At 38.9% G+C, this 23410-nt stretch overlaps 1 protein-coding gene across 10 annotated transcripts; it reads left to right on the top strand.

Annotated features, from left to right (window-relative positions):
- The first annotated feature begins 539 nt into the window (after positions 1-539).
- Positions 540-22456, top strand: LOC144007383 (uncharacterized). Of its 10 annotated transcripts, XR_013280164.1 has the most exons (18): positions 540-622; positions 694-769; positions 1085-1159; positions 1248-1416; positions 3414-3497; positions 4921-5054; positions 5149-5229; positions 6492-6562; positions 9088-9170; positions 14151-14236; positions 14624-14825; positions 16752-16844; positions 17372-17522; positions 18572-18664; positions 19190-19340; positions 20390-20470; positions 20998-21148; positions 22172-22456. XR_013280164.1 is itself a non-coding variant. In XM_077506975.1 (16 exons), exons 4-8 carry the CDS (start codon positions 1413-1415, stop codon positions 9120-9122), a joined length of 336 nt encoding a protein of 111 aa, XP_077363101.1. In that variant the 5' UTR covers positions 540-622; positions 694-769; positions 1085-1159; positions 1248-1412; the 3' UTR covers positions 9123-9170; positions 14151-14236; positions 14624-14825; positions 16752-16844; positions 17372-17522; positions 18572-18664; positions 19190-19340; positions 20390-20470; positions 20998-21251. The 10 variants fall into 10 exon arrangements, 8 of the variants coding, with proteins under 8 accessions (XP_077363101.1, XP_077363106.1, XP_077363105.1 ...); XR_013280165.1 differs by lacking the exon at positions 4921-5054; XM_077506975.1 differs by lacking the exons at positions 6492-6562; positions 22172-22456 and having other exon boundaries at positions 3409-3497; positions 4928-5054; positions 20998-21251.
- Positions 22457-23410: the final 954 nt, after the last annotated feature.

Below are 23410 nucleotides of genomic sequence, written 5' to 3'. Positions count from 1 at the left end.
CTTGGGGGAAAAAAAACATCGAATAAAATATAACAATACATAATTGTTGGTAAGTGGGAATTTGGGGCATGTTAAAAATTATTCCCAAGGTCAAAGATAAAGTGAATGTGCTGAATGATTAGGAATTCGGAATAGCTGAATGTGATTTAAAAAATGGGACAAAATGTCATATAGTGAATGACTGTGGGAAAATAGATGCGCTCGAGCTAGAATGAGCCCCGGAAGTTATCACCGATTCCAATTCTCATACAGACCAGCAGATGGCGACAGTGGGGCGAGAAGACGATCTGGAATGCATTTCCAGCCCAAATGCCCCTACCGCTAACTCCACACGTGTAGGAAATGGTAAATATCCTGTTAATGAAAGGAAAATAAATAATTCAAAAAAAGAAACACAAAATAACGTTCGTTCATGACTGACTTTGACTTTTGTGGCAACACTTTTGCAGTCCCGATGGCAGGCCAGCGGGTGGCGCTTGTGTGCAACAGGTGGAAGAATTTGATTAGTTAAACTGATGCAGGTGTGTGCCAAGTCTGCGGGAAATAAAAGAAGAAGGCAGCAGGGGTGTGGCCATTTTGCAACAGGTGCGTCAAGATGCCGACCGCGCTCGTGGCCTACCAGGTAGATGCCGCACATTAGCGAATGTTTGGCGTTTGTTGCCCTTTCTCACGATGACATTTTGCTTCTTGCAGGATTTGAACTTTCGAGGAACACGAACGGCGTTTGAGGTTTGAGCACCTCACGTCACAATTCGCTTCATTTCGCACGGTGGGTTTGCTTAATTTGCTCCTTGTTTTGCCGCAGTTTCAACGTTTTTTTTTTTTGGCTTGTCATGCTGGTCAGCATTTAATTTTTTTTTAATTGTAATTGACTCGCCTGGTGCGTTCCTATTTAATTGGGGAATTGAACCGCGAGGGTTGCTTGTTGAACGAATTGTTTGTCTATTTGCACACGCCACTTTTTGCGTTTCTCGCCGCTCTGTTAGCTTAACTCGTATGGCCGCTTGGTTGCAGAGTAAAGTGTGAATGGTTTTAAACCTAGTACTTATGTGTAGTGTTCTATTGTTCCTATGATCTGTTGCAGGGCAGATGGGTCGAGTTCAAGAAGCAATCGGCACCAAACTAAGTGAAGTTTTGTTGCGGAGGAGACACGAACCAGGTAACATTCCATAAGTGTAGAATAGGGGACATGCATTGTTTCAACCAGCTTAATAAAAGGCACCGAATCTCGGGCCCAATTTTCAAAGCTCCACCTGTCAAACCGAAGCAGTCAGCTGATCCAGTCGGAATGGAGCAGTGAAATGGTTTGAACGCCATCAGTGACGTAATGCTGAAGCAAGCTCTCCTTCACAAGGTGCCAATCGAGTTCAAATGGTGCTTCAGTGTTGGTGGAGTCACTAACTACACCTCCTATGAGTAGGTATTAGTATTCAAGGTATCAAAAATAAAAATCAAAGCACAAGCGTTAACATCGCACATGCATATACCTACATAAAACAAAGCTCCTCTATATACACCATCTCATCTCATCAATGAACTTGTATGATAAATTCCCAAATAATAGTGTGCATACTCAAAATGATTCAACCCCCACTGCATTTAAGTGTTTAAGAAAGTTGGATGTTTTTTTTGTTTTTTTTTTCTCTCAGATCAAATAAGCACTTGGAAAATGTACAATTTCAACTTAAATGACGGCAGTTTTTATTTATTTATTTATTTTTGATATAGCAGTAAATTTTTGATTTCCTTAGTCACAAAATTATTCAGCCCCTTAGTTGCATCATAACATCTTTGATGTGATCTTTGACTGATATCTTTGCCCATTTCTGACAGGAAAAGGCCTCCACTTCTTTCACATATTGGCCTTGTGTTGGTCAACTGTCTTTACATCCCATCATATTTTCTATTTAAGTCTGCTGATGGCCACTTCAGAATCTTTCAGAACTTTAACAAACCAAACAGATTTGGAGGCATGCTTGGATTTGTTGTAAAGTGAGATGTCTTCCCAAACCTCATCTTTTATAACCGACCGTATCCAATTTCCACCCATTGATCTCCTAAGTGAATTGATGGTATCTTCCTGGAGATTGCCTGTCTCTGAAGAATCAAACCAACCAATGTGGATGTCTGTTCCCTCACTTCAGTTCAGTTGTGAAGGTGCACTTTTCTTTGCAGGCCTCATTCCTTCTCCAGACTTGTTGATGGTGCATGAACCAAAGAGTTCAAACATTTGTCTGGCTGCCCATGAGAAGAACATTCCATAACCTTCCTGGTTTGACCATGTGGCTTTTGAGTCTACTCTTGTTCTTTGAAGTCAGTAGGAGGCGCACCTACGATTCTAGCATGGAAGTCTTTAGCGCACACAATGCACTTTTTTGTGTTGTCTGGGCTGAAAGTTGAGTACATCCCTCTGATAAATCCTATCAATTGCTTGGATGTTGTGGATTTTTCTTTCACAGTTTTGCTAGAGACGTTGACAAGTAGTCACCAACTGCATCCTCTGCTGCACCCTGGTGGCGTTTCCACTTTGGTTCTTAACTAGCCAATTACGCCTCCACTTGTCTCTTGAAATGTTTGGATTTGCTATGTTTTGATATTCATATCCTTGCTTCTGAAGGAAAATGACTTCCCCTCTTGGCTTCTTTAACAATTGCCTGGCCTTCCCCATTTCTGTAAAGACACCAATGGTATTAACTGTCTGGAAGGAAGGATATCTGTTTTGTTTTTTTAAACCAGTTTCTGACTACATTTGTTCTCATCACTGGATAAAAATTGTAAGGGTAGAATTTGTCTATGAAAATAAAGACTTTTGTTGGTACACAACAATTACAGTAATTTAAGGTGCGTTGGCGTATTAGACAAGTGCTAATTTGATGTGATTATAACCCCCGCCCCCTCAAGAAAAGTCCAACCTTCTCAAAGACTTATCTGCAGAGGAAGAATAAGTTAGACTGCAACTGTATATTCATGTAGCCTAGTTACCTGATTGTATATATTAGAACACGAAACATGTTTTTTGAGCACAGCATTTCGATTTTAGTAACTTGTGCATGTAGTGTTAAATATTGTACAGTGCCTTTTAAATGAATTGTGTAAAAATTAGCACTCTTGTAAATTGTCTTTGTAATTTAAAAGGCAAGGCAAGTTTATTTGTATAGCACATTTCATACACAAGGCAACTCAATGTGCTTTACACAAGGAAAGACGACACGTAAGCATCAAGAAACTAAACATTCAGAGGAAGAAAAATAAACAAATGGGTTACAAATTTAATAAAAAGAACATGCAATAACAATCTTAAAACATTATTCAACAAACTAGAACATTTAACACAAGGAAGTTTAAAATAGTTTTTTTGTTTTTTTTTGTTTTTTTGTGTATTTAATTTTCCTGTGACCTGTGTTGCAGGGCAGATGGGTCAAGATCAAGAGGCGACCAGCACCAAACTAACCTGGGTTTTGTCTTACCTTGTGGATAAGCTGGCTGACACACAACAGGTAACACTAGTTCACACGACAAAACCCCCTTCCTTCCTACATTTTTGTACTGACTCCATTCCCTGTGTTGACGGGTGGAAAGGTATCGCTGGCCGGTTGGCAAGCGGGTCAGTCGCGTCTCCATCCCCTTGCCTGCTTGCCGGCCGGCCAAACACATGAACCTTTTTCTAAGGTTATACTCCAGCCATGTAATTGTCAGTTGCTGAGTTGTTTACATAGCTTTCCTCCCATTGTTTGAATGGGTTAGCCTAGCTAATAGGGATGTAACGATATCCAAACGTCACATTATTGTGGGGAGGTCAAAGATGCATAAGGTCACAATATTTATAAAAAAAAAAAAGCCACACTGAACACAAAATACTGTGCTTTTTGTACATTACTGCAATGCATAAACATAATGTAAATATCTAACGACACTTAATATTGAGGCAGTTACTTGCTAATGCGTACAGAGTTCCTCCACATTGATTCGTTTCACACGTTCCCTTTCATCTTACCAATGGAGAGCATTTTAAATGTAGAGGAGTCATCACATTTTTCTCACTTCGTGAAAATTAAACTGCACAAAAAACTAGCCACCAGAGGGTGGTAGAATTGCACAAATGGAAACCAAAACAAACTTTTAATGATGTGCTGCTTTTAATATTGTGGCAGTTTTAATATTGCTGTTACATCCCTACTAGCTAGTAATGTAGTATAGCCTGCACATTCAGTTGAGTCAGCCTAGCCTGGAGCAACTCTTATTTATGTTATGATATATTTGGGAATGATTCAGCAAGTGCAATATCATTAAAGTGACATTTATGATTGTTTTGTGTGGAAACGTTTGAATATAATTAAAGTGCTTGTTAGAGCCCAGTCTTTTGGTTAATATTTTGTTGTTTAGATATTGGAGTTACTGTGCTTAACTGTTCAATATAATACTATATTTCATATAAATGCACACAGCCAAGCCAGACGTTATTCATACCCCCAGCAAATTTTGCTTTGGTTTTATGAAAAGTTGTTTTGTTTTTTTTTCCACCCAGTATACATCAAAATGTGCATATTTGTGTACAGTTTGTCAATAGTGTGCCTAAATGTACTGTCAACTGTTTTCATATTTTGCGTTAAAAAACCCCAATCCAAATGTCATAACTTTAAGCAACAGAATTACGTTTTATTTTCATCACGCTGACCAACAAACCCTTCCTGAGAGCAACTGTGCTCGCAACAAATAACGCTAATAAAAGGTAACTAACTGACCAACACTTTGTATAATATCTTGATTTTTGTCTTGCCAAAAAAATCACTTTAATTCCCGTTCAACATTAGTTACACCATTCACAATTCCATAATAAAAATAAAAATAAATTCAGCTCTCACATATTAAAAATGTTCCATTTTTCACAGTACTATTCCTAAATGGTCTGTACGTGTCAAGTCACCAGGTGGCGCAAGTGTGCAAAGTGCAGTTCAAGCAGAAGAACGTTGGCTTTGCTGTTTATTGGCCAGCCCATCAGGTTATATTGGAGACAGGTGTGCACAAGGGTGTTTGCCATCAAGTGCAGCGCACAGGTGTGGCAAAATGGCGACCGTCAGCTTTAAGTGAGCACACCAGCAAATGTTTGTTTGTTCACGTGTCTCACGACGTTACTTTTGTTTGTTGCAGGATTTTCACACTCGAGGGACACGACGGTGCTTGACCACAACTCCGTTTGCTCAGTTTACCACAGTTTCTCCTTTTTTTACGGTATGTCAAATGTGGGTTTTTTTATTTTATTTTTGTGTGTGATGTTGCTTTTGTGACTTCCTCAGACAAAATTAGTCACCTCTGTACTTGGGATTAATACAACACTTTGGGAATGGAAACTAGATCTGAAATCTAGCGTGACAAGCTTCTTGCAATTATCTTTGCCCAAAGGCCACCAGTTCGTTCACACGTTGGCCTTGTTTGGCGACCAGTCTTGCATGACACAGCGGAGTCCCCATGTTGGGCGATGGCCACTTGAGAATCTTCCAGCACTTTGGAGGCATGCTTGGAGTTGTCTTGTTGGAAGGGCCAAGCTTGGATCTCCCAAGCTTCAGCTTTCTTTTGCCTTCGTTTTCCTTCTCCAGACATGTCGATGCGTAACTGAAGAGTTCAAATTTTTGTCTGGTTGCACCTGAGAAGAACATTCCACGACCTTTGTGCTTTGTCCACATGGGCTTCTGAGTCCACTTTTCTTGTACTTGGAGCACCCACAATTCTAGTGTGGAAGGCTTGTCAATGTGCACATTTTTATTGTCCCGGCTGAAAGTTGAGGACATCCCTCAGACAAATATCAGCTGTACAGCTGCCATCTGAGGAGTCGAAAAGCAATCACGGCCAGCCTGGTCTTTCTGCCGCACCAGGATGAATTCCACTTCCTTTTTAAACTTGGCAATTATGCCTCCAGTTGTGTCTCGAAGTAATTCTTTGCTATCTTTATATTTGTATCCTTGCTTATGAATGGAAACTGACATCTTTGCCTGGACTTGAATCATTTTGCAAAGCCACCATTGACTGTCTGGAAGCAGGAAGGATATCACATTTAATTTACCTGTGCTTAATGTTTCACCGCCAAGCTTCTGTTGACACCTACAGGACTTCAACACCTGGAAATCAATTGGTTATAAAATTTTTTGAAGGAGTTGGCTAATTTTGTCTGTGGAAATCATGGAAAAGACATTTCTTGGTTTGGTGTACAGAATGTAAGAAGTGTATTTGACAAGCTGTTCAATCTGACTAAACAAGAATTGTGTTGAATACGTTCTCTGCAGAGGGGTTGAATAATGTAATGTTTGGAACACTATTTAATTTTTGTCTTCTGTAAACACGAAGCACAGCATCGTTTTAATGAAATTTCATATTTTTTTTCCAAAATGTAACATATTTTTTAATTTGGATCATTATGAATGTTTGAATATTTAGTGCCTTTTGATATTTTTCACTCTAAGGTTTATAAGATTGTGTTCCTGTGATCTATTTTGCAGGCTGATGGATCAAGAAGCAACCCCTACCAAACTAATCTGGGTTTTGTTTTGCGTGGCTGACATGAGACCAGGTAACATGAGTTCACATGACCAAAAAAAACTCCTTCGTTCATTTTGTCCTGGCTCCATTCCCTTTGACGGGTGGAACTGGCACTGCTGGGGGGGGGGCAAGACTGACCTGCATAGGTTAGGACATGTTGGGTCTTAATATTAAAAAAAAAAATCAGCATGTAGCTTGTATAAATTACATTTATCTATACTTTACAGCAGTGGTGTCCAAACTTTTTCATTTGAGGGCCACAAACAGAAAATCAGAAGGACGCAATGGCCACATAATGTTAGGAAGAGAAATTTAGTCCTAACAATTGTACAAATTTATTCGGCTTTTGCATATTTAGAAAAATGCTGAAGTGTATATAAACAATTTGTAATATGGCAGTAAGGTTATTATAGTTTTGGAATTTTTCATTTTTTAGTATTGAGTTTTTTTTTATTTAGTTATTTTTAATTAGTTTTCAGGGTGGTTCTGTTTTTGTTTTAGTTCTTTAATAAATGCTTAGTTTAAATTTAGTTTCAGTATTAGTTTTTTTTTATGTGTATTGTGCACAATATTAAAAAAAACCATGGTTGTGACATCATTTTTCCGGTTTATATCAAAATAAATCTACTGAAAAATCACATTTAAAATCATCCCCAAAGGCTCATGCCTTAAAGTAATTACCAAAGATGAAAACGAACGACACATTTGCTATAATTAGTTAGATTTATTTGTTTTTTTAAGTTCTTTTTAAAAAGCATTTTAGTTTTTATTTATTTCGTTAACGAAATTTTTTTAATTTTAGTTTTTTCATTAGTTTAAACTAAAATAACATTTCATAGCACCTGTTTTTCGACACCTTCCTTTTTTTGACAATCTAAAATTTTTTTATTTTATTTGAACTCAGTCAAATTCCATTTTTAGCATGTCGCGGGCCACATAAAAATAGACGGCGGGCAGCAAATGGCCCCCAGGCTGTAGTTTGGACACCCCTGCTTTACAGCTTGTGTATAGTTTTTAAAATTTGCCACTGTGCTTGAGTGATTTATTGAACATGTAAACATATTGCATGTCAAAGTGGATGCAATTCAAAGGGAGTAGGAAGAAGTACAAGAATTTCTCATGATTGTGTTCAATAAAGTATCAAATAAAAAAGATGCTTTTCTTAATTCCATAGATTGTTGTGACTTGTTAACCCTCCATTGCACTTAATTTTTTTTTCTTGTTTCTAATCAGATCAAATAAGGACTTGGAAAATGAACAAATGCAACGTAAATCAGTGTTTGTTTGTTTTTTGTTTGTTTTTTGTTGTTCCCTGTGTGATGTTGCTTTTGTGACTTCCTCAGACAAAATTAGTCACCTCTGTACTTGGGATTAATACAACACTTTGGGAATGGAAACTAGATCTGAAATCTAGCGCGACAAGCTTCTTGCAATTATGTTTGCCCAAAGGCCACCAGTTCGTTCACACGTTGGCCTTGTTTGGCGACCAGTCTTCTTGCATGACACAGCGGAGTCCCCATGTTGGGCGATGGCCACTTGAGAATCTTCCAGCACTTTGGAGGCATGCTTGGAGTTGTCTTGTTGGAAGGGCCAAGCTTGGATCTCCCAAGCTTCAGCTTTCTTTTGCCTTTTGTTTTCCTTCTCCAGACATGTCGATGCGTAACTGAAGAGTTCAAATTTTTGTCTGGTTGCACCTGAGAAGAACATTCCACGACCTTTGTGCTTTGTCCACATGGGCTTTTGAGTCCACTTTTCTTGTACTTGGAGCATCTACAATTCTAGCGTGGAAGACTTGCTCTCAATGTACAAATTTTTATCATGTGGACTGAAAGTTGAGGACATCCTTCAGACAAATATCAGTTGTACAGCTGCCATCTGGGGATTCCCCCCCCCCACACCTTTTACTTGATACATGGAAAAGCAGTCACGGCCAGCCTGGTCTTTCTGCCGCACCAGGAGTATTTCCACTGCCTTTTTTAAACTTGGCACTTATGCCTCCAGTTGTGTCAAAATAATTATTTGCCCTCTTTATATTTGTATCCTTGCTTATTAATGAAACTGACCTCTTTCCCTGGACTTGAATCATTTTGCAAAGCCACCATTGACCTTCTGGAAGCAGGAAGATCACATTTAATTTACCTGTGCTTAATGTTTGACACCTACAGGTCTTTTCAACACCTGGAGATCAATTGGTTATACAATTTTGAAGGGGTTGGCTAATTTTGTCTGTGGAAATCATGGAAAAGACATTTCTTGGTATGGTGTACAGAATGTAAGAAGTGTATTTGACAAGCTGTTCAATCTGACTAAACAGTTTAAGTTGTCAGCAGAGGGATTGAATGTAATTTTTTGAACTTTTTTTTGTTTTGTTTTTTTTCCCTCACAGGAAGCACAGCAACATTTGAATGAAATTTCCTTATTTCCAAAATGTACCATTCAAGTAACTTATTTTTTTAGATTATGAATGTTGTGTTGAATATTTTTTTACAGTGCTTTTTTGATTAAAATTGGGCGCTCTTCTATGGTCTAAGATTTTGTCTCTGATCTATTTTGCAGGCAGATGGATCAAGAAGCAACCCCGACCAAACTAATCTGGGTTTTGTTTTACATTGCTGATGAAACGGCTGACATGAGACCAGGTAACGCTAGTTCACGTGACTTGGGGGGGGAAAAAAAAAAAAAAAAAAATTCAATTTGTCCTGGCTCCTTTCCCTTTAATGACAGGTGGAACGGGCAATGCTGGCAAGCAGGTCAGTCGCCCCCTTCTTTTGCAACTGACCTGTTAGTTGGTCCCCGAATAGGCCATACTCGGCACATCACAGAATTAGGACATGTTGGGTCTTAATAAAAAAAAAAAAAAAAAAAAAACAAATCAGCATATACCTTGTATAAATTACATTTATATATGATTTACAGCTGGTTTAGTTTTTCAAATTTGCCACTGTGCTTGAGTGCTTTATTGAAGACGTACACATATTGCATGTAAAGGGGATGTCATTCAAATGTAGGTTAAATCTTCAAAGGGAGTAGGAAGAAGTTCTCAATCTTATTTGTATTAAATAAAAAAACAAAACATGTTTTTCTTAATTGCATAGATTAGCATGACGTGTTAACCTTACATTGCACTTTATTTCTTGTTTCTAATAAGGACAAATGTATGCAAAGCCTATTCCGGCCAGTAAAATAAAGGTTTGTTTTGTTTCTTTCCCCACCGTCAAACCGCCAGTGGAGTTTTTTTCATTTTTTTTTATTTTTACATGTTCGAATGAGAGTCCGCCAGTGGGGGGGAGAGTAATCTATCAGACATCCATGCGGCACGTTGCGCCCTCCAGTGGCGAGCAAAGTTAAACAGTTATGAAGACCACGTCACACTCGGCGAGCATCGAAAAGCCGACTATTAAATTATTGTACTTGGCAACATGTATTATGATGTGATTTGTGGCGTTATAGACCGATTTGCGATAATAGCCCATTAGCAAGGTTACACAAACTGGACGGGTGACCAACGGTTTATTCGGATTGCCATTACGCTCATTTTGGTTGTGCGCCTGCATCGACAGCACGTAAAAATGGCCTGAAATTAGAATCTGTGTGGTTGAATCCGATGGAGGGCTTGCGCTTGCCGCATGGTATGGAAACCCATTCTCGCTTTAATAAAGACGACTTAGATCAGTGGTGTCCAAACTACGGCCCGGGGGCCATTTGTGGCCCGCCGTCCATTTTTTTAGTGGCCCGTGACGTATGCTACAAATGGCATTTGATTTGGTTCAAATAAAATAAATGTTTGGAGATGGTCAAAGTAAGAAGGGAAGGTGTCGAAAACCACAGGTGTTATTAAAGGTTATTTTAGTTAACTAAAATGAAAACTAAAAATCAAAACAATTTCGTTAATAAAATAAAAGCAAAGATGCATTTAAAAAAAAACAAAAAACTAAATTTCATGTTTACGTAACTAACTTAAAAAAAAAACTAATTATAACAAACATGTCCTTCGTTTTAGTCTTTGGTAATTAATTTAATGCATGAGCCTTTAGGGATGATTTTAAATGTTTCTTCGTCGATTTTTATTTTGATATAAACCAGAATGACGTCGCTCCCATGGTGTTTTTTTTAATATTGCTCACAAGTAATACACATTTAATAAATAAATAAAACTAATACTGAAACTAACTAAACTAAAACTAAGCGTTTATTAACTCATACACTCCCAGCCATTTTCACAGAAGCAGTCCTGTTCGCTCCCGGCTGTTTTACTGGATTTTGACTGATTTTTGCAAGGCCCACAGAATATTGTTCAATTGCTATAAAAGCCTGGAACCTATCAAAAGAAAGATTAAAGTCTCTTCTTTCATCAGGAAAAAGTGTTTGTTTCCATTTTGCAGCAATTAGCATTAGAAGACAGCAAAGTTTCATCAGTTTTCACAAATCTATTCAAAATTGTAATTGAGTTTTTTTTTTGTTTTTTTTTTTGTTTTTTTTTTACATGGCCCTGGTTGATCTCCTTTGCTCTGCTGCCACCTGCTGGCCGTTTGTGTAATAACCATTTCTGCAACCGTTCTTTGCAGTTCAGAGGCTGCATCAAAGCCTTCTGTATGCTCTAGCGTAAAAAAAAACAAACAAAAAAAACGTATAAATACGTCTTTGGGACACTTAGAACATTAAAAAAAGGTTTTACACATTATTGGGAGCAAATTAGTTAAGAACAAACTAATAAAAAATAAACAGAACCACACTGAAAACTAAAACTACCTAATTAAAAAAAAAAAATAAACAAATGAAAAAAAAATTCCATAACTATCAAACCCTACTGCAATATTACAAATTGGTTTACATACTGTAGCATTTTTCTAAATATGCAAAAGCACAAATTATTTGTACAATTTTTAGGACTAAACACAATTTCTCTTCATAACATTGTGGCCCTTGCATCCTTCTGATTTTCTGTATGTGGCCCTCAAATGAAAAAGTTTGGACACCCCCTGACTGATTGTCGTTGAGTGTGACGTGGTCTTCATAATTGTTTCAAACTTGGCTCGCCACTGGAAGGCGCAAAGTGCTGCATGGAAGTCTGATAGAATATCTCCCCCCCCCCGTTTGAACTTGTAAAAAAAAAAACACTTTAATTTACTGGCGGGAATGGGCTTCCATACAAATGCAACCCAAATTAGTTAATAATTTATTTTTAACATACCATGAAACATTGGTTTGATTTCCTCGACCAAATTATTCAACCCCATAGTTGCATCGATACTTGGGACAGTAGTACAACACTTTTGGCGTAACACCTTTCAGATGTGGGATGTATCTTGCCACAAGGTTCTTGCAGCCATCGACTGGTATCTTTGCCCATTCTTCATGGGGGTGGAAAAAGCCTACACTTCTTCTTCTTTCACATTATTTGCCTTGTGTTCAGCAACTGTCGTCTTCATGACACAGAGATTCTCTTAAGAAGTTTGGATCTTCCAACACTTTGTCTGCATCCAAACTAAGATTTGGAGGCATGCTTGGAATTGTTGTGTTGGGAGGTCCGTCAGTCAAGCTTTATCATCACTGACTGTATCAAATTTGACACCCACCGTCTCCTGATTGAATTGATGGTACCTTGCACATGCAGTCGATTTGCACGTATCCAAAGTTCTCGCTTCGCCTGACATCTTGAGCAACCAAAGAGTTCAAATTTTGTCAGGTTGTCCCTGACAATAGCATTCATGACATGTGGGCTTTTGAGTCGACTCTTCTTGTACTTTGACTATCAGTTGCACAGCTGTCATCCGGGGATTCCCCACTTTTGCTTGAGGTATCAACAGCAATTCCACTGACTTTTTTTTTTTCTTTCTTTTCCAACTTGCCGGTTCGGCCTCCAGTTGTCTCTCTCTTGTAAAGTTAGTTTTTTCTTTTCCTTGCTCATGAATGGAAATGATCTCCCCTCTACCTGGACTTAACCACTTAGCAAAAACATCATTGACTGTCTGGAAGGAGGAAGAATGTCACATTTTATTTACATTTGCTAAATTTCAGACTGGCAAGGTTCTGTTGACGCCTACATGTGTTCTCACACCAAATTCAAAAAGATAATAGGTTGTAAAGAGGTAATTGTGGAGGGTTGACTAATTTTGTCCGTGAAAATTACTAAAAAGGATGTTTTTTGGTCGTAAAAAAAATTGCAATATACAAGACGTGTATTGGACAAGTTCTTATTTGATCTAATTAAACAAATGTAAAGCATGCAGAAACTCTTATCTCCAGGGGGGTTGAATAATTTAGAAATGTTGGAACATTTAAACATCTTAAGCACAGGAACATTTTTTTTTTTTTTTTTTTTTTCAAAAAAAGCACCTAACACATTTCATTTATCCTTTGATTTTACTTAAAGGGATAGTTCAGCTTTTTTGACATTAATCTCTATTTAATCCTCACCTCCAGTGTGTGCGATCATCACTGACTTACCGCTGACAGCGTTCTGACACGAGTTCTGGTCCGGTGTCGGATGAGGGGAAAATAGTCCAGCAAGCTGGCTGGGGTCACGGGAAATAGTTTTTTTTTCTTCTAAAAACAATTTGTGTTCAAAAGTGATACATTTGCATCACTAAACTCCTTTTCTGAACAAAGTCAGACGCCATTACCGCCGGCACTACTTTTCTGTTGGTTCGTATCTCAGCGCGGCGCCCCGCATGCAGCTGACAGACGCACACTCGTCTAGAAGTTTCTTTTCGACGGTGGAAGGCGCGACTATCAGCTGCCTACAGGGCGCCGCGCAGTGATACGAACGAACAGAAAAGCAGTGGTTGGCGGGAATGGCGTCTGGCTTTTTTGAAGAAAAGGACTAATGATGCAAATGTATCACTTTTGAACACAAATTGTTTTGAGAAGAAAAACGCTTTTATTGCTGTGACACCAGCCAGCTTGCTGGACTACTTTCCTCTCGTCCAACACTGGACCAGAACTCGTGTCATAGAATGCTGTCAGGGGTAAGTCAGTGCTGATTGTACACACTGGAGGTGAGAATGAAATAGTGTCAAAAAAGCCGAACTATCCCACACTCCCAGCTGTTTTCACAGAAGCAATCCTGTTCGCTCCTGGCTGTTTTACTGGATTTTGACTGATTTTGAAGTCCCACAGAATATTGTTCAATTGCTATAAAAGCATGGAACCTACCAAAAGAAAGATTAGGAACAGAAAGTATGTTTCTATCTGTTTCTGTTTTGCAGCAATTAGCATTAGAAGAGAGCTAAGTTTCATCAATTTTCACAAATCTATTTAAAATTGTAAGTCATTTAGATTTTTTGTAGATGGCCCTGGTTGATCTCCTTTGCTCTGCTGCCTCCTGCTGGCCGTTTGTGTAATGACCATTTTTGCAACCGTTCTTTGCAGTTGAGAGGCTGCATCAAAGCCTTCTGTATGCTCAACCATTAAAAAACGTATAAATATGTCTTTGGGACACTTACATTAAAAAAAACATATTTACATGTTACTGGGAGCAAATGAGTTAAGCATGTCGTATTGAATATTGAAGTAGATTGTTTTTGATTAGGTGAAAACATTGGCACTATTCTAAAGTGTGGGTGTAATAGAATAAAATGTTTTTTTTTTTTTTTTTAAATTCCTGTGATGTTTTGCAGGGCAGGTGGGTGGAGATGAAGAAGCTACCATCGCCAAACAAATCTGGCTCTTCGTTTAACTTGGCGAATGAGAACCACGAGACCAGGTAACCAGTTCACACGACAAAACAAAACCATTCCCACAATTTTTGTTGTGGCTCCATTCCCTGTAATGACGGGTGGAAAGGCACCGCTGGCCGGCTGGCAAGCGGGTCAGCCGCCGTTTTTTTTTTTGGCGGCTGGTCCGCTTGTCGGTCGGTCGGCGGTGCCTTTTCCACCCGTCACCACACGGGGAATGGAGCTAGCTTAGCTTAGCTAAGCTAACCTAGCTATTGCTAAGCTAGCTTAGCTAAGCTAGCATGCTAACCAGCTAGCTAGCCTCCTGGCTAGCTAACTGCCGCCTAGTTGCGGAGTAAATGTTTTTCTTTTGTTGCTGTGATCTGTGTTACTTCAGCTGTTGCTGTAATTTTTTGTTACTGTGATGTATTTTGCAGGGCGAATGGGTCGAGATCAAGAAGCTACCAGCATCAAACAGACCTTCCAACCCAGCCGGTCTGCCACCCTCCAGCTACCAAAAAAATAAATAAAATAAATAAAAAAATCAAATAAAATCTTGAGCAGTGCAGTAGATGACAAGTGGCTGGAGCCCGAATCATGGGGTTCAGTGAAGATGAGGGCAGGCCCCAGCTGTGGAAGGTAAGCGGTGGGCGACATATTGGGTCAGTTGTTCAAGCAAGCACTTTGTACAAAGTTGTCCTGTGGGCACCTGTAGCATGTTAGCCTCTAGTACAGTGGTGTCCAAACGACGGCCCGGGGGCCATTGGCGGCCTGCCGTCCATTTTTTATTTTTTTTTATTTTTTTTAAGTGGCCCATGAGATGCTAAAAATGGCATTTGACTCGGTTCAAATAAAATAAAAATGTTTGGAGATGGTCAAAGAAGGGAAGGTGTCAAAACACGTACTATTAAAGTTTATTTCAGTTAACGAAAAAACTAAAATTCAAACAATTTAGTTTACAAAATAAAAAAAAAATCGGACGCTTTTTAAAAACGAAAACAAATTACATTTTGTGTGTATAAAACTAACTATAATTAGAGCAAAAATGTACTTTGTTTTAGTCTTTAGTTGTTTTAATGCATGAGCCTTTGAGGATAATTTTAAATGTGAATTTTTTTAGATTTGTTTTGATATAAAACGGAGTGACGTTGTGCCCATGGTGTTTTTTTTAAATATTGCCCACAAGTAATACACATTAAAAAAAAAAAGAAAAAACTAATACTGAAATTAAACTAAAACTAAGCATTTATTTAAGAACTAAAACTTACAGAACCACCCTGCAAACAAATTAAAACTAAAAATTTCCAAAACTATAATAACCCTACTGCCATATTACAAAGAAACTGGTTTATGTACTGTAGCATTTTTCTAAATATGCAAAAGCACCAATAAATTTGTAAAATTTTTAGGACGAAACACTTAAGATTATGTGGCCCTTGCGTCCTTTGGATTTTATGGAGGTGGCCCTCAAATGAAAAAGTTTGGACACCCCTGCTCTAGCACGACGCTTAAAGGGGCATGATGCAAATTTGGACTGCCATTTGAATGTTAAAGAACCATATTTTTCACCTGCACATGGTTTAAGAAATGTGTTTATGGACAGGAGGCACGACTGTGGCACAATAACTGTTGCCCCTAATTTTCCTGTAAAGTGAAATAATGGACTGTTCTGGCTGAACTCTAACTTTTGCTCTGAGTGTGACATCATGCGCGTTCACGCTATTGTCCCTTTACAACGGTGGCACTATTTACTCTTTGAGGTACGTGATGGCACTTCCGCTTTTTTAATCTCACAGCCGGCAGTTTCGCCAAAAATAGCTTTGGCATGGATAATTAACACTGCTGGCTCTGTACGTTTAAGTAAATACACTGACCAGCATGTGTCCGACACCCTCCCAGCTTTTGGTGTGAATGCAGCAGGAGTGCTAAGACATGGCACGCTATAAAACTAAGTGTCCAGCAAAGCCGACTTGATTCGTTGATTTCATGCTTTGTACATGTGTTTGATTACATTAATAAAAAATAAGTGTCAACGTACTGCTATACTGTCATTGGGTTCACAGGAATGGACGATTGACATTGGGAATGGTGCTTTATTAAACATAAGTTGTAAAAGTGGATTGGCATAGTTCAAGTGTAGTTTACATGTTCAAAGGGAGTACCAGAACTCATGTAGTCTTACTTTGCTATAAATGGGTTATGCATTAAAAATAAAGCATGCTTTTCTTAAATGCATAGATATTAGTGACTCAAACCTTCACCATCGTGTGTGATGTTTCAAAAAAGTGAGAATTTGTTCCTGTGATCCGTTTTGCAGTGCAGATGAAGCTACCAGAGCCAAGCAAATCAAGGTTTTGTTTTACGAAGCACGGCAGCGTTTCAAGTCCAGTTCATTGTTTAAAAAAAGCACCCCTTTAACAAACACATTGGGTTTTAGATTTTACTTATGTAGTGTAGGATATTGTACAGTGCCTTTATAGAAATAGATTTTTGTCACTCTTGTAAAGTATGCTGTCTGTGTAAATAAAAAACAAACTGATTTATTTCATGTGATCTGTTTTGAAGGGCGAATGGATGGAGATGAAGAAGTGATCTGCACCAGACGAATCAGGGCTTCTGTTTTACGTTGCTGACGAGCCGGCTGACGCACGACACCAGGTAACACTCGTTCACATGACAAAAAAACACAACCTTCCTTCCTCTATTTGAGGACTGGCTCCGTTGCCTGCGCAATGACGGGTGGAAAGGTATCGCTGGCCGGCTGGCAAGCAGGTTTGTCTTGGGAGGGAGGGTGGTGGCTGACCTGCTTGTCAGTCGGTCAGCGGTGCCTTTCCACCCGTCGCCACACGGGGAATGGAGCTAGCTAACTTAGCTAGCATGCTAAGCTAGCCTCTTTGCTAGCTAGCATGCTTAGCTACCAAGCTAAGCTAGCCTCGTGGCTACCTAGCATGCTAAGCTAGCCTCTTGGCTAGCTAGCATGCTAAGCTAGCCTCGTGGCCAGCTAGCATGCTAAGCTAGCCTCTTGGCCAGCTAGCATGCTAAGCTAGCCTCTCGGCTAGCTTAGCATGCTAAGCTAGCCTCTTGGCTAGCTAGCCTTCCGCCTAGTTGCGGTTTAAATGTTCTTTTGTTGTTGTGACGTGTGTTACTGCAGTTTTCTGTAATTTTGTTTATGAACTATTTTGCAGGGCAGAAGTGTCGGTGAAGCTACAGTCAAGCAAATCTTTCTACCCAACCAAAAAGAAGAATACAAATCAAAGCCAAGCAGCAGGCGCCAAGTGATGGGCGCCCGATTCATGGCACTCGGTGAAGACCAACTGCAGGCACCAGCTGTGGAAGGTAAGCCTCGGCTGGTCTGACTCTTGTGTCATATTTCTGTGAAATGCCATCATCGTAATTTATGACTGTGTGGAGAACTTTAAATAAAATTGAATGTGTTCGATTCCAGTCTCTTGGTTGTAATTAGTTTAGATCTCCAAGTTACTCCAGCGATGTCAATATAACCGAAACTATCTAAACACAGCAAATTTTGCTACCTGCTAGAAGCATTTGTGGTAAATACCCCCATTTTTATATATCAAGTGGAATATTACCGAGGTAGATCACAGTAAAATTAAGAAAGTTAAAAGTGGATTATTGATGTAATTGTTGTAACCTCCTTCCAGTAGGAGTAAAGTTTGACATTCCTGATCTACATTGAAAATGGGCTTGACTGGTTACACTTCATATATTTAGAAAATGAGAATGTATCATTATCATGCAGCTTGTGCAACATTATTTTAATGTTTGATCATGTTTATCATTTCCTGCTTTGTACTTGTGTTTGATTACATTAAAAAAAATAAATAAGTGTCAATGTACTGATATACTGTCATTGGGTTCACAGGAATGGACGATTGACATTGGGAATGGTGCTTTATTAAACATAAGTTGTAAAAGTGGATTGGCATAGTTCAAGTGTAGTTTACATGTTCAAAGGGAGTACCAGAACTCATGTAGTCTTACTTTGCTATAAATGGGTTATGTATTAAAAATAAAGCATGCTTTTCTTAAATGCATAGATATTAGTGACTAAAACCTTCACCATCGTGTGTGATGTTTCAAAAGAGTGAGAATTTGTTCCTGTGATCCGTTTTGCAGTGCAGATGAAGCTACCAGAGCCAAGCAAATCAAGGTTTTGTTTTACGAAGCACGGCAGCGTTTCAAGTCCAGTTCATTGTTTAAAAAAAGCACCCCTTTAACAAACACATTGGGTTTTAGATTTTACTTATGTAGTGTAGGATATTGTACAGTGCCTTTATAGAAATAGATTTTTGTCACTCTTGTAAAGTATGCTGTCTGTGTAAATAAAAAACAAACTGATTTATTTCATGTGATCTGTTTTGAAGGGCGAATGGATGGAGATGAAGAAGTGATCTGCACCAGACGAATCAGGGCTTCTGTTTTACGTTGCTGACGAGCCGGCTGACGCACGACACCAGGTAACACTCGTTCACATGACAAAAAAACAACCTTCCTTCCTCTATTTGAGGACTGGCTCCGTTGCCTGCGCAATGACGGGTGGAAAGGTATCGCTGGCCGGCTGGCAAGCAGGTTTGTCTTGGGAGGGAGGGTGGTGGCTGACCTGCTTGTCAGTCGGTCAGCGGTGCCTTTCCACCCGTCGCCACACGGGGAATGGAGCTAGCTAACTTAGCTAGCATGCTAAGCTAGCCTCTTTGCTAGCTAGCATGCTTAGCTACCAAGCTAAGCTAGCCTCGTGGCTACCTAGCATGCTAAGCTAGCCTCTTGGCTAGCTAGCATGCTAAGCTAGCCTCGTGGCCAGCTAGCATGCTAAGCTAGCCTCTTGGCCAGCTAGCATGCTAAGCTAGCCTCTCGGCTAGCTTAGCATGCTAAGCTAGCCTCTTGGCTAGCTAGCCTTCCGCCTAGTTGCGGTTTAAATGTTCTTTTGTTGTTGTGACGTGTGTTACTGCAGTTTTCTGTAATTTTGTTTATGAACTATTTTGCAGGGCAGAAGTGTCGGTGAAGCTACAGTCAAGCAAATCTTTCTACCCAACCAAAAAGAAGAATACAAATCAAAGCCAAGCAGCAGGCGACAAGTGATGGGCGCCGGATTCATGGCACTCGGTGAAGACCAACTGCAGGCACCAGCTGTGGAAGGTAAGCCTTGGCTGGTCTGACTCTTGTAATATTTCTGTGAAATGCCATCATCGTAATTTATGACTGTGTGGAGAACTTTAAATAAAATTGAATGTGTTCGATTCCAGTCTCTTGGTTGTAATTAGTTTAGATCTCCAAGTTACTCCAGCGATGTCAATATAACCGAAACTATCTAAACACAGCAAATTTTGCTACCTGCTAGAAGCATTTGTGGTAAATACCCCCATTTTTATATATCAAGTGGAATATTACCGAGGTAGATCACAGTAAAATTAAGAAAGTTAAAAGTGGATTATTGATGTAATTGTTGTAACCTCCTTCCAGTAGGAGTAAAGTTTGACATTCCTGATCTACATTGAAAATGGGCTTGACTGGTTACACTTCATATATTTAGAAAATGAGAATGTATCATTATCATGCAGCTTGTGCAACATTATTTTAATGTTTGATCATGTTTATCATTTCCTGCTTTGTACTTGTGTTTGATTACATTAAAAAAAATAAAAAATAAGTGTCAATGTACTGCTATACTGTCATTGGGTTCACAGGAATGGACGATTGACATTGGGAATGGTGCTTTATTAAACATAAGTTGTAAAAGTGGATTGGCATAGTTCAAGTGTAGTTTACATGTTCAAAGGGAGTACCAGAACTCATGTAGTCTTACTTTGCTATAAATGGGTTATGTATTAAAAATAAAGCATGCTTTTCTTAAATGCATAGATATTAGTGACTAAAACCTTCACCATCGTGTGTGTGTGATGTTTCAAAAAAGTGAGAATTTGTTCCTGTGATCCGTTTTGCAGTGCAGATGAAGCTACCAGAGCCAAGCAAATCAAGGTTTTGTTTTACGAAGCACGGAAGCGTTTCAAGTCCAGTTCATTGTTTAAAAAAAGCACCCCTTTAACAAACACATTGGGTTTTAGATTTTACTTATGTAGTGTAGGATATTGTACAGTGCTTTATAGAAATTGATTTTTGTCACTTGTAAAGTATGCTGTCTGTGTAAATAAAAAACAAACATTTATTTTATGTGATCTGTTTTGAAGGGCGAATGGATGGAGATGAAGAAGTGATCTGCACCAGACGAATCACGGCTTCTGTTTTATGTTGCTGACGCACGACACCAGGTAACACTCGTTCACATGACAAAAAAACACAACCTTCCTTCCTCTATTTGAGGACTGGCTCCGTTGCCTGCGCAATGACGGGTGGAAAGGTATCACTGGCCGGCTGGCAAGCAGGTTTGTCTTGGGAGGGAGGGTGGTGGCTGACCTGCTTGTCAGTCGGTCAGCGGTGCCTTTCCACCCGTCGCCACACGGGGAATGGAGCTAGCTAACTTAGCTAGCATGCTAAGCTAGCCTCTTTGCTAGCTAGCATGCTTAGCTACCAAGCTAAGCTAGCCTCGTGGCTACCTAGCATGCTAAGCTAGCCTCTTGGCTAGCTAGCATGCTAAGCTAGCCTCGTGGCTACCTAGCATGCTAAGCTAGCCTCTTGGCCAGCTAGCATGCTAAGCTAGCCTCTCGGCTAGCTTAGCATGCTAAGCTAGCCTCTTGGCTAGCTAGCCTTCCGCCTAGTTGCGGTTTAAATGTTCTTTTGTTGTTGTGACGTGTGTTACTGCAGTTTTCTGTAATTTTGTTTATGAACTATTTTGCAGGGCAGAAGTGTCGGTGAAGCTACAGTCAAGCAAATCTTTCTACCCAACCAAAAAGAAGAATACAAATCAAAGCCAAGCAGCAGGCGACAAGTGATGGGCGCCCGATTCATGGCACTCGGTGAAGACCAACTGCAGGCACCAGCTGTGGAAGGTAAGCCTCGGCTGGTCTGACTCTTGTGTCATATTTCTGTGAAATGCCATCATCGTAATTTATGACTGTGTGGAGAACTTTAAATAAAATTGAATGTGTTCGATTCCAGTCTCTTGGTTGTAATTAGTTTAGATCTCCAAGTTACTCCAGCGATGTTGTCAATATAACCGAAACTATCTAAACACAGCAAATTTTGCTACCTGCTAGAAGCATTTGTGGTAAATACCCCCTTTTTTATATATCAAGTGGAATATTACTGAGGTAGATCACAGTAAAATTAAGAAAGTTAAAAGTGGAATTGATGTAATTGTTGTAACCTCCTTCCAGTAGGAGTAAAGTTTGACATCCCTGATCTACATTGAAAATGGGCTTGACTGGTTACACTTCATATATTTAGAAAATGAGAATGTATCATTATCATGCAGCTTGTGCAACATTAAAATAATGTTTGATCATGTTTACACCAGAAAAACAATTGGGCCTAATTTTAATTTGGTTGTAATGAAAAAAACAAAATTTGTTAATCTTAAACACTAATGGAAGCACGATTTGATTGTACTCTGAATGATGGACGTTAGATTAATTTCCTTGTTGACCTTGCGGCTTACCGGGAGCTCGCTCACTCATTCCTGTCTTGACTTTGGATGATTGTTTTTGAACGGTTAACTTAAGGCTGTGTATTTTTGAATAGTCAGTAAGGGCAATTTCATTTGTGGAGTTGGATGACTGGTCCAATAAAGGTTGAAGTGAACACTTGTCCTATTTATTTTTTTGATGTTGAGAGAGAAAAATAGCTTTTAAGATGTTTAATGGCCCCAGTTGGATTAAAGTGTCAAACTAAGCAAGAATTACATCCACTGTGTATAAATGCTAAACATGCTTTGTTTAGGGTGCATTGCTCTCCTTGCGCTGTTAAAGTCAAGGGAGTTTCCCTCGCCGTGGGCTGATATTAGGCAAAAATTGGCATCTGCCTTATTTTATTGTTGATGGCTGTTAAATTTTAAAATGGGTGCTTTTATTCAGTGTGCTTTGCAAGGAGACCCCCGACCTGCCAAAGAGGAAAGCAAACGCAAAGGTAAGACTTGACCCAATTTGCAAATCCCTGACTTTTGTCTCACATGACTCAAAATGGCTGGTAAAATTGATTCCTTCAAACCCGAGTGGCAACTCTGCCAGCAGATCTGCAAGTGAAAGTCACTCATGTCTGTCTAACTTGTTTCTGCTACAGAAAAGCATCGTCGTGACGACTACGGTTGCATTTGGGCCACACAAGAATGCCGGAAGCAAAGACATTCGTTTCTCAGCTGGTCAGTAGTTGCATAGAAGATGCACTTGAAATAAAGTGAAATCAAAGAAGAAAAATGTCAGTTCTCCTGCTATTTATTTGGAAAGCCCTTCACTGGTATAAATGTTAAGCAGATGTTTGTCTTTATGAAAAGACAAACTAGCCGTCATTGTGTAAGATGTGAAAATCTTTTAACATGCAGCTTTTAAATAAAGGTTGTGCTGAAAGGCATTTAAGCTGCTTGTTGAGCTGCTTTCAAATAGTAAACATTGACGACAACTTTTTGTCCTGAGCAAATCAAAATCAATCCAGACAAAAATTATATCAGTCGTATCCCGCTCTAATGTTGACGCCAAAAGAATTTTCAAAGATGTTTGTATCATACGAATACTCGGGTAAGTTCACTGAACATCTGATAGAGGTCATTTAATGCTGAATTTTGACTTGACTAAAAGAAAAATGTTGAATGGGTGGCACGCTATTTACTTGTACACCTTCATCCACAATTACAGTCATACTTTTATACACAAAAAACTCATATAAACAAAAGAAACTTGTGCGCTTGAAATACTTAGTTTAAAAAAATGATGCAATTTAAATACTTTTACACCATCCAAAAACTTACACTTGAAATACTTTTACAGTCAAAAAACTTATACACACAAAATACTTTGTCAAAACATATAAATTCAAAATACTTTACATTCAAAATACTTTATTCTCAAAATACTTATACATTCAAAATACTTTATTCTCAAAATACTCATACATTCGAAACACTTTACATTCTAAATACTTATGCATTCTACTTATACATTCAAAAAACTTATATTCAAGATACTCAGACATTCAAAATGCTTTACATTCAAAATACTTTACATTCAAAACACTTCACATTCTAAATACTTATACATTCTAAATACTTATACATTCTAAATACTTTACATTGTAAATACTCTACATTGTAAATACTTCAT

The sequence above is a fragment of the Festucalex cinctus genome, chromosome 19 (genome assembly GCF_051991245.1).
Source record: "Festucalex cinctus isolate MCC-2025b chromosome 19, RoL_Fcin_1.0, whole genome shotgun sequence".
NCBI lineage: Eukaryota > Metazoa > Chordata > Actinopteri > Syngnathiformes > Syngnathidae > Festucalex > Festucalex cinctus.
This window is presented reverse-complemented; position numbering and strand designations above follow the sequence as displayed.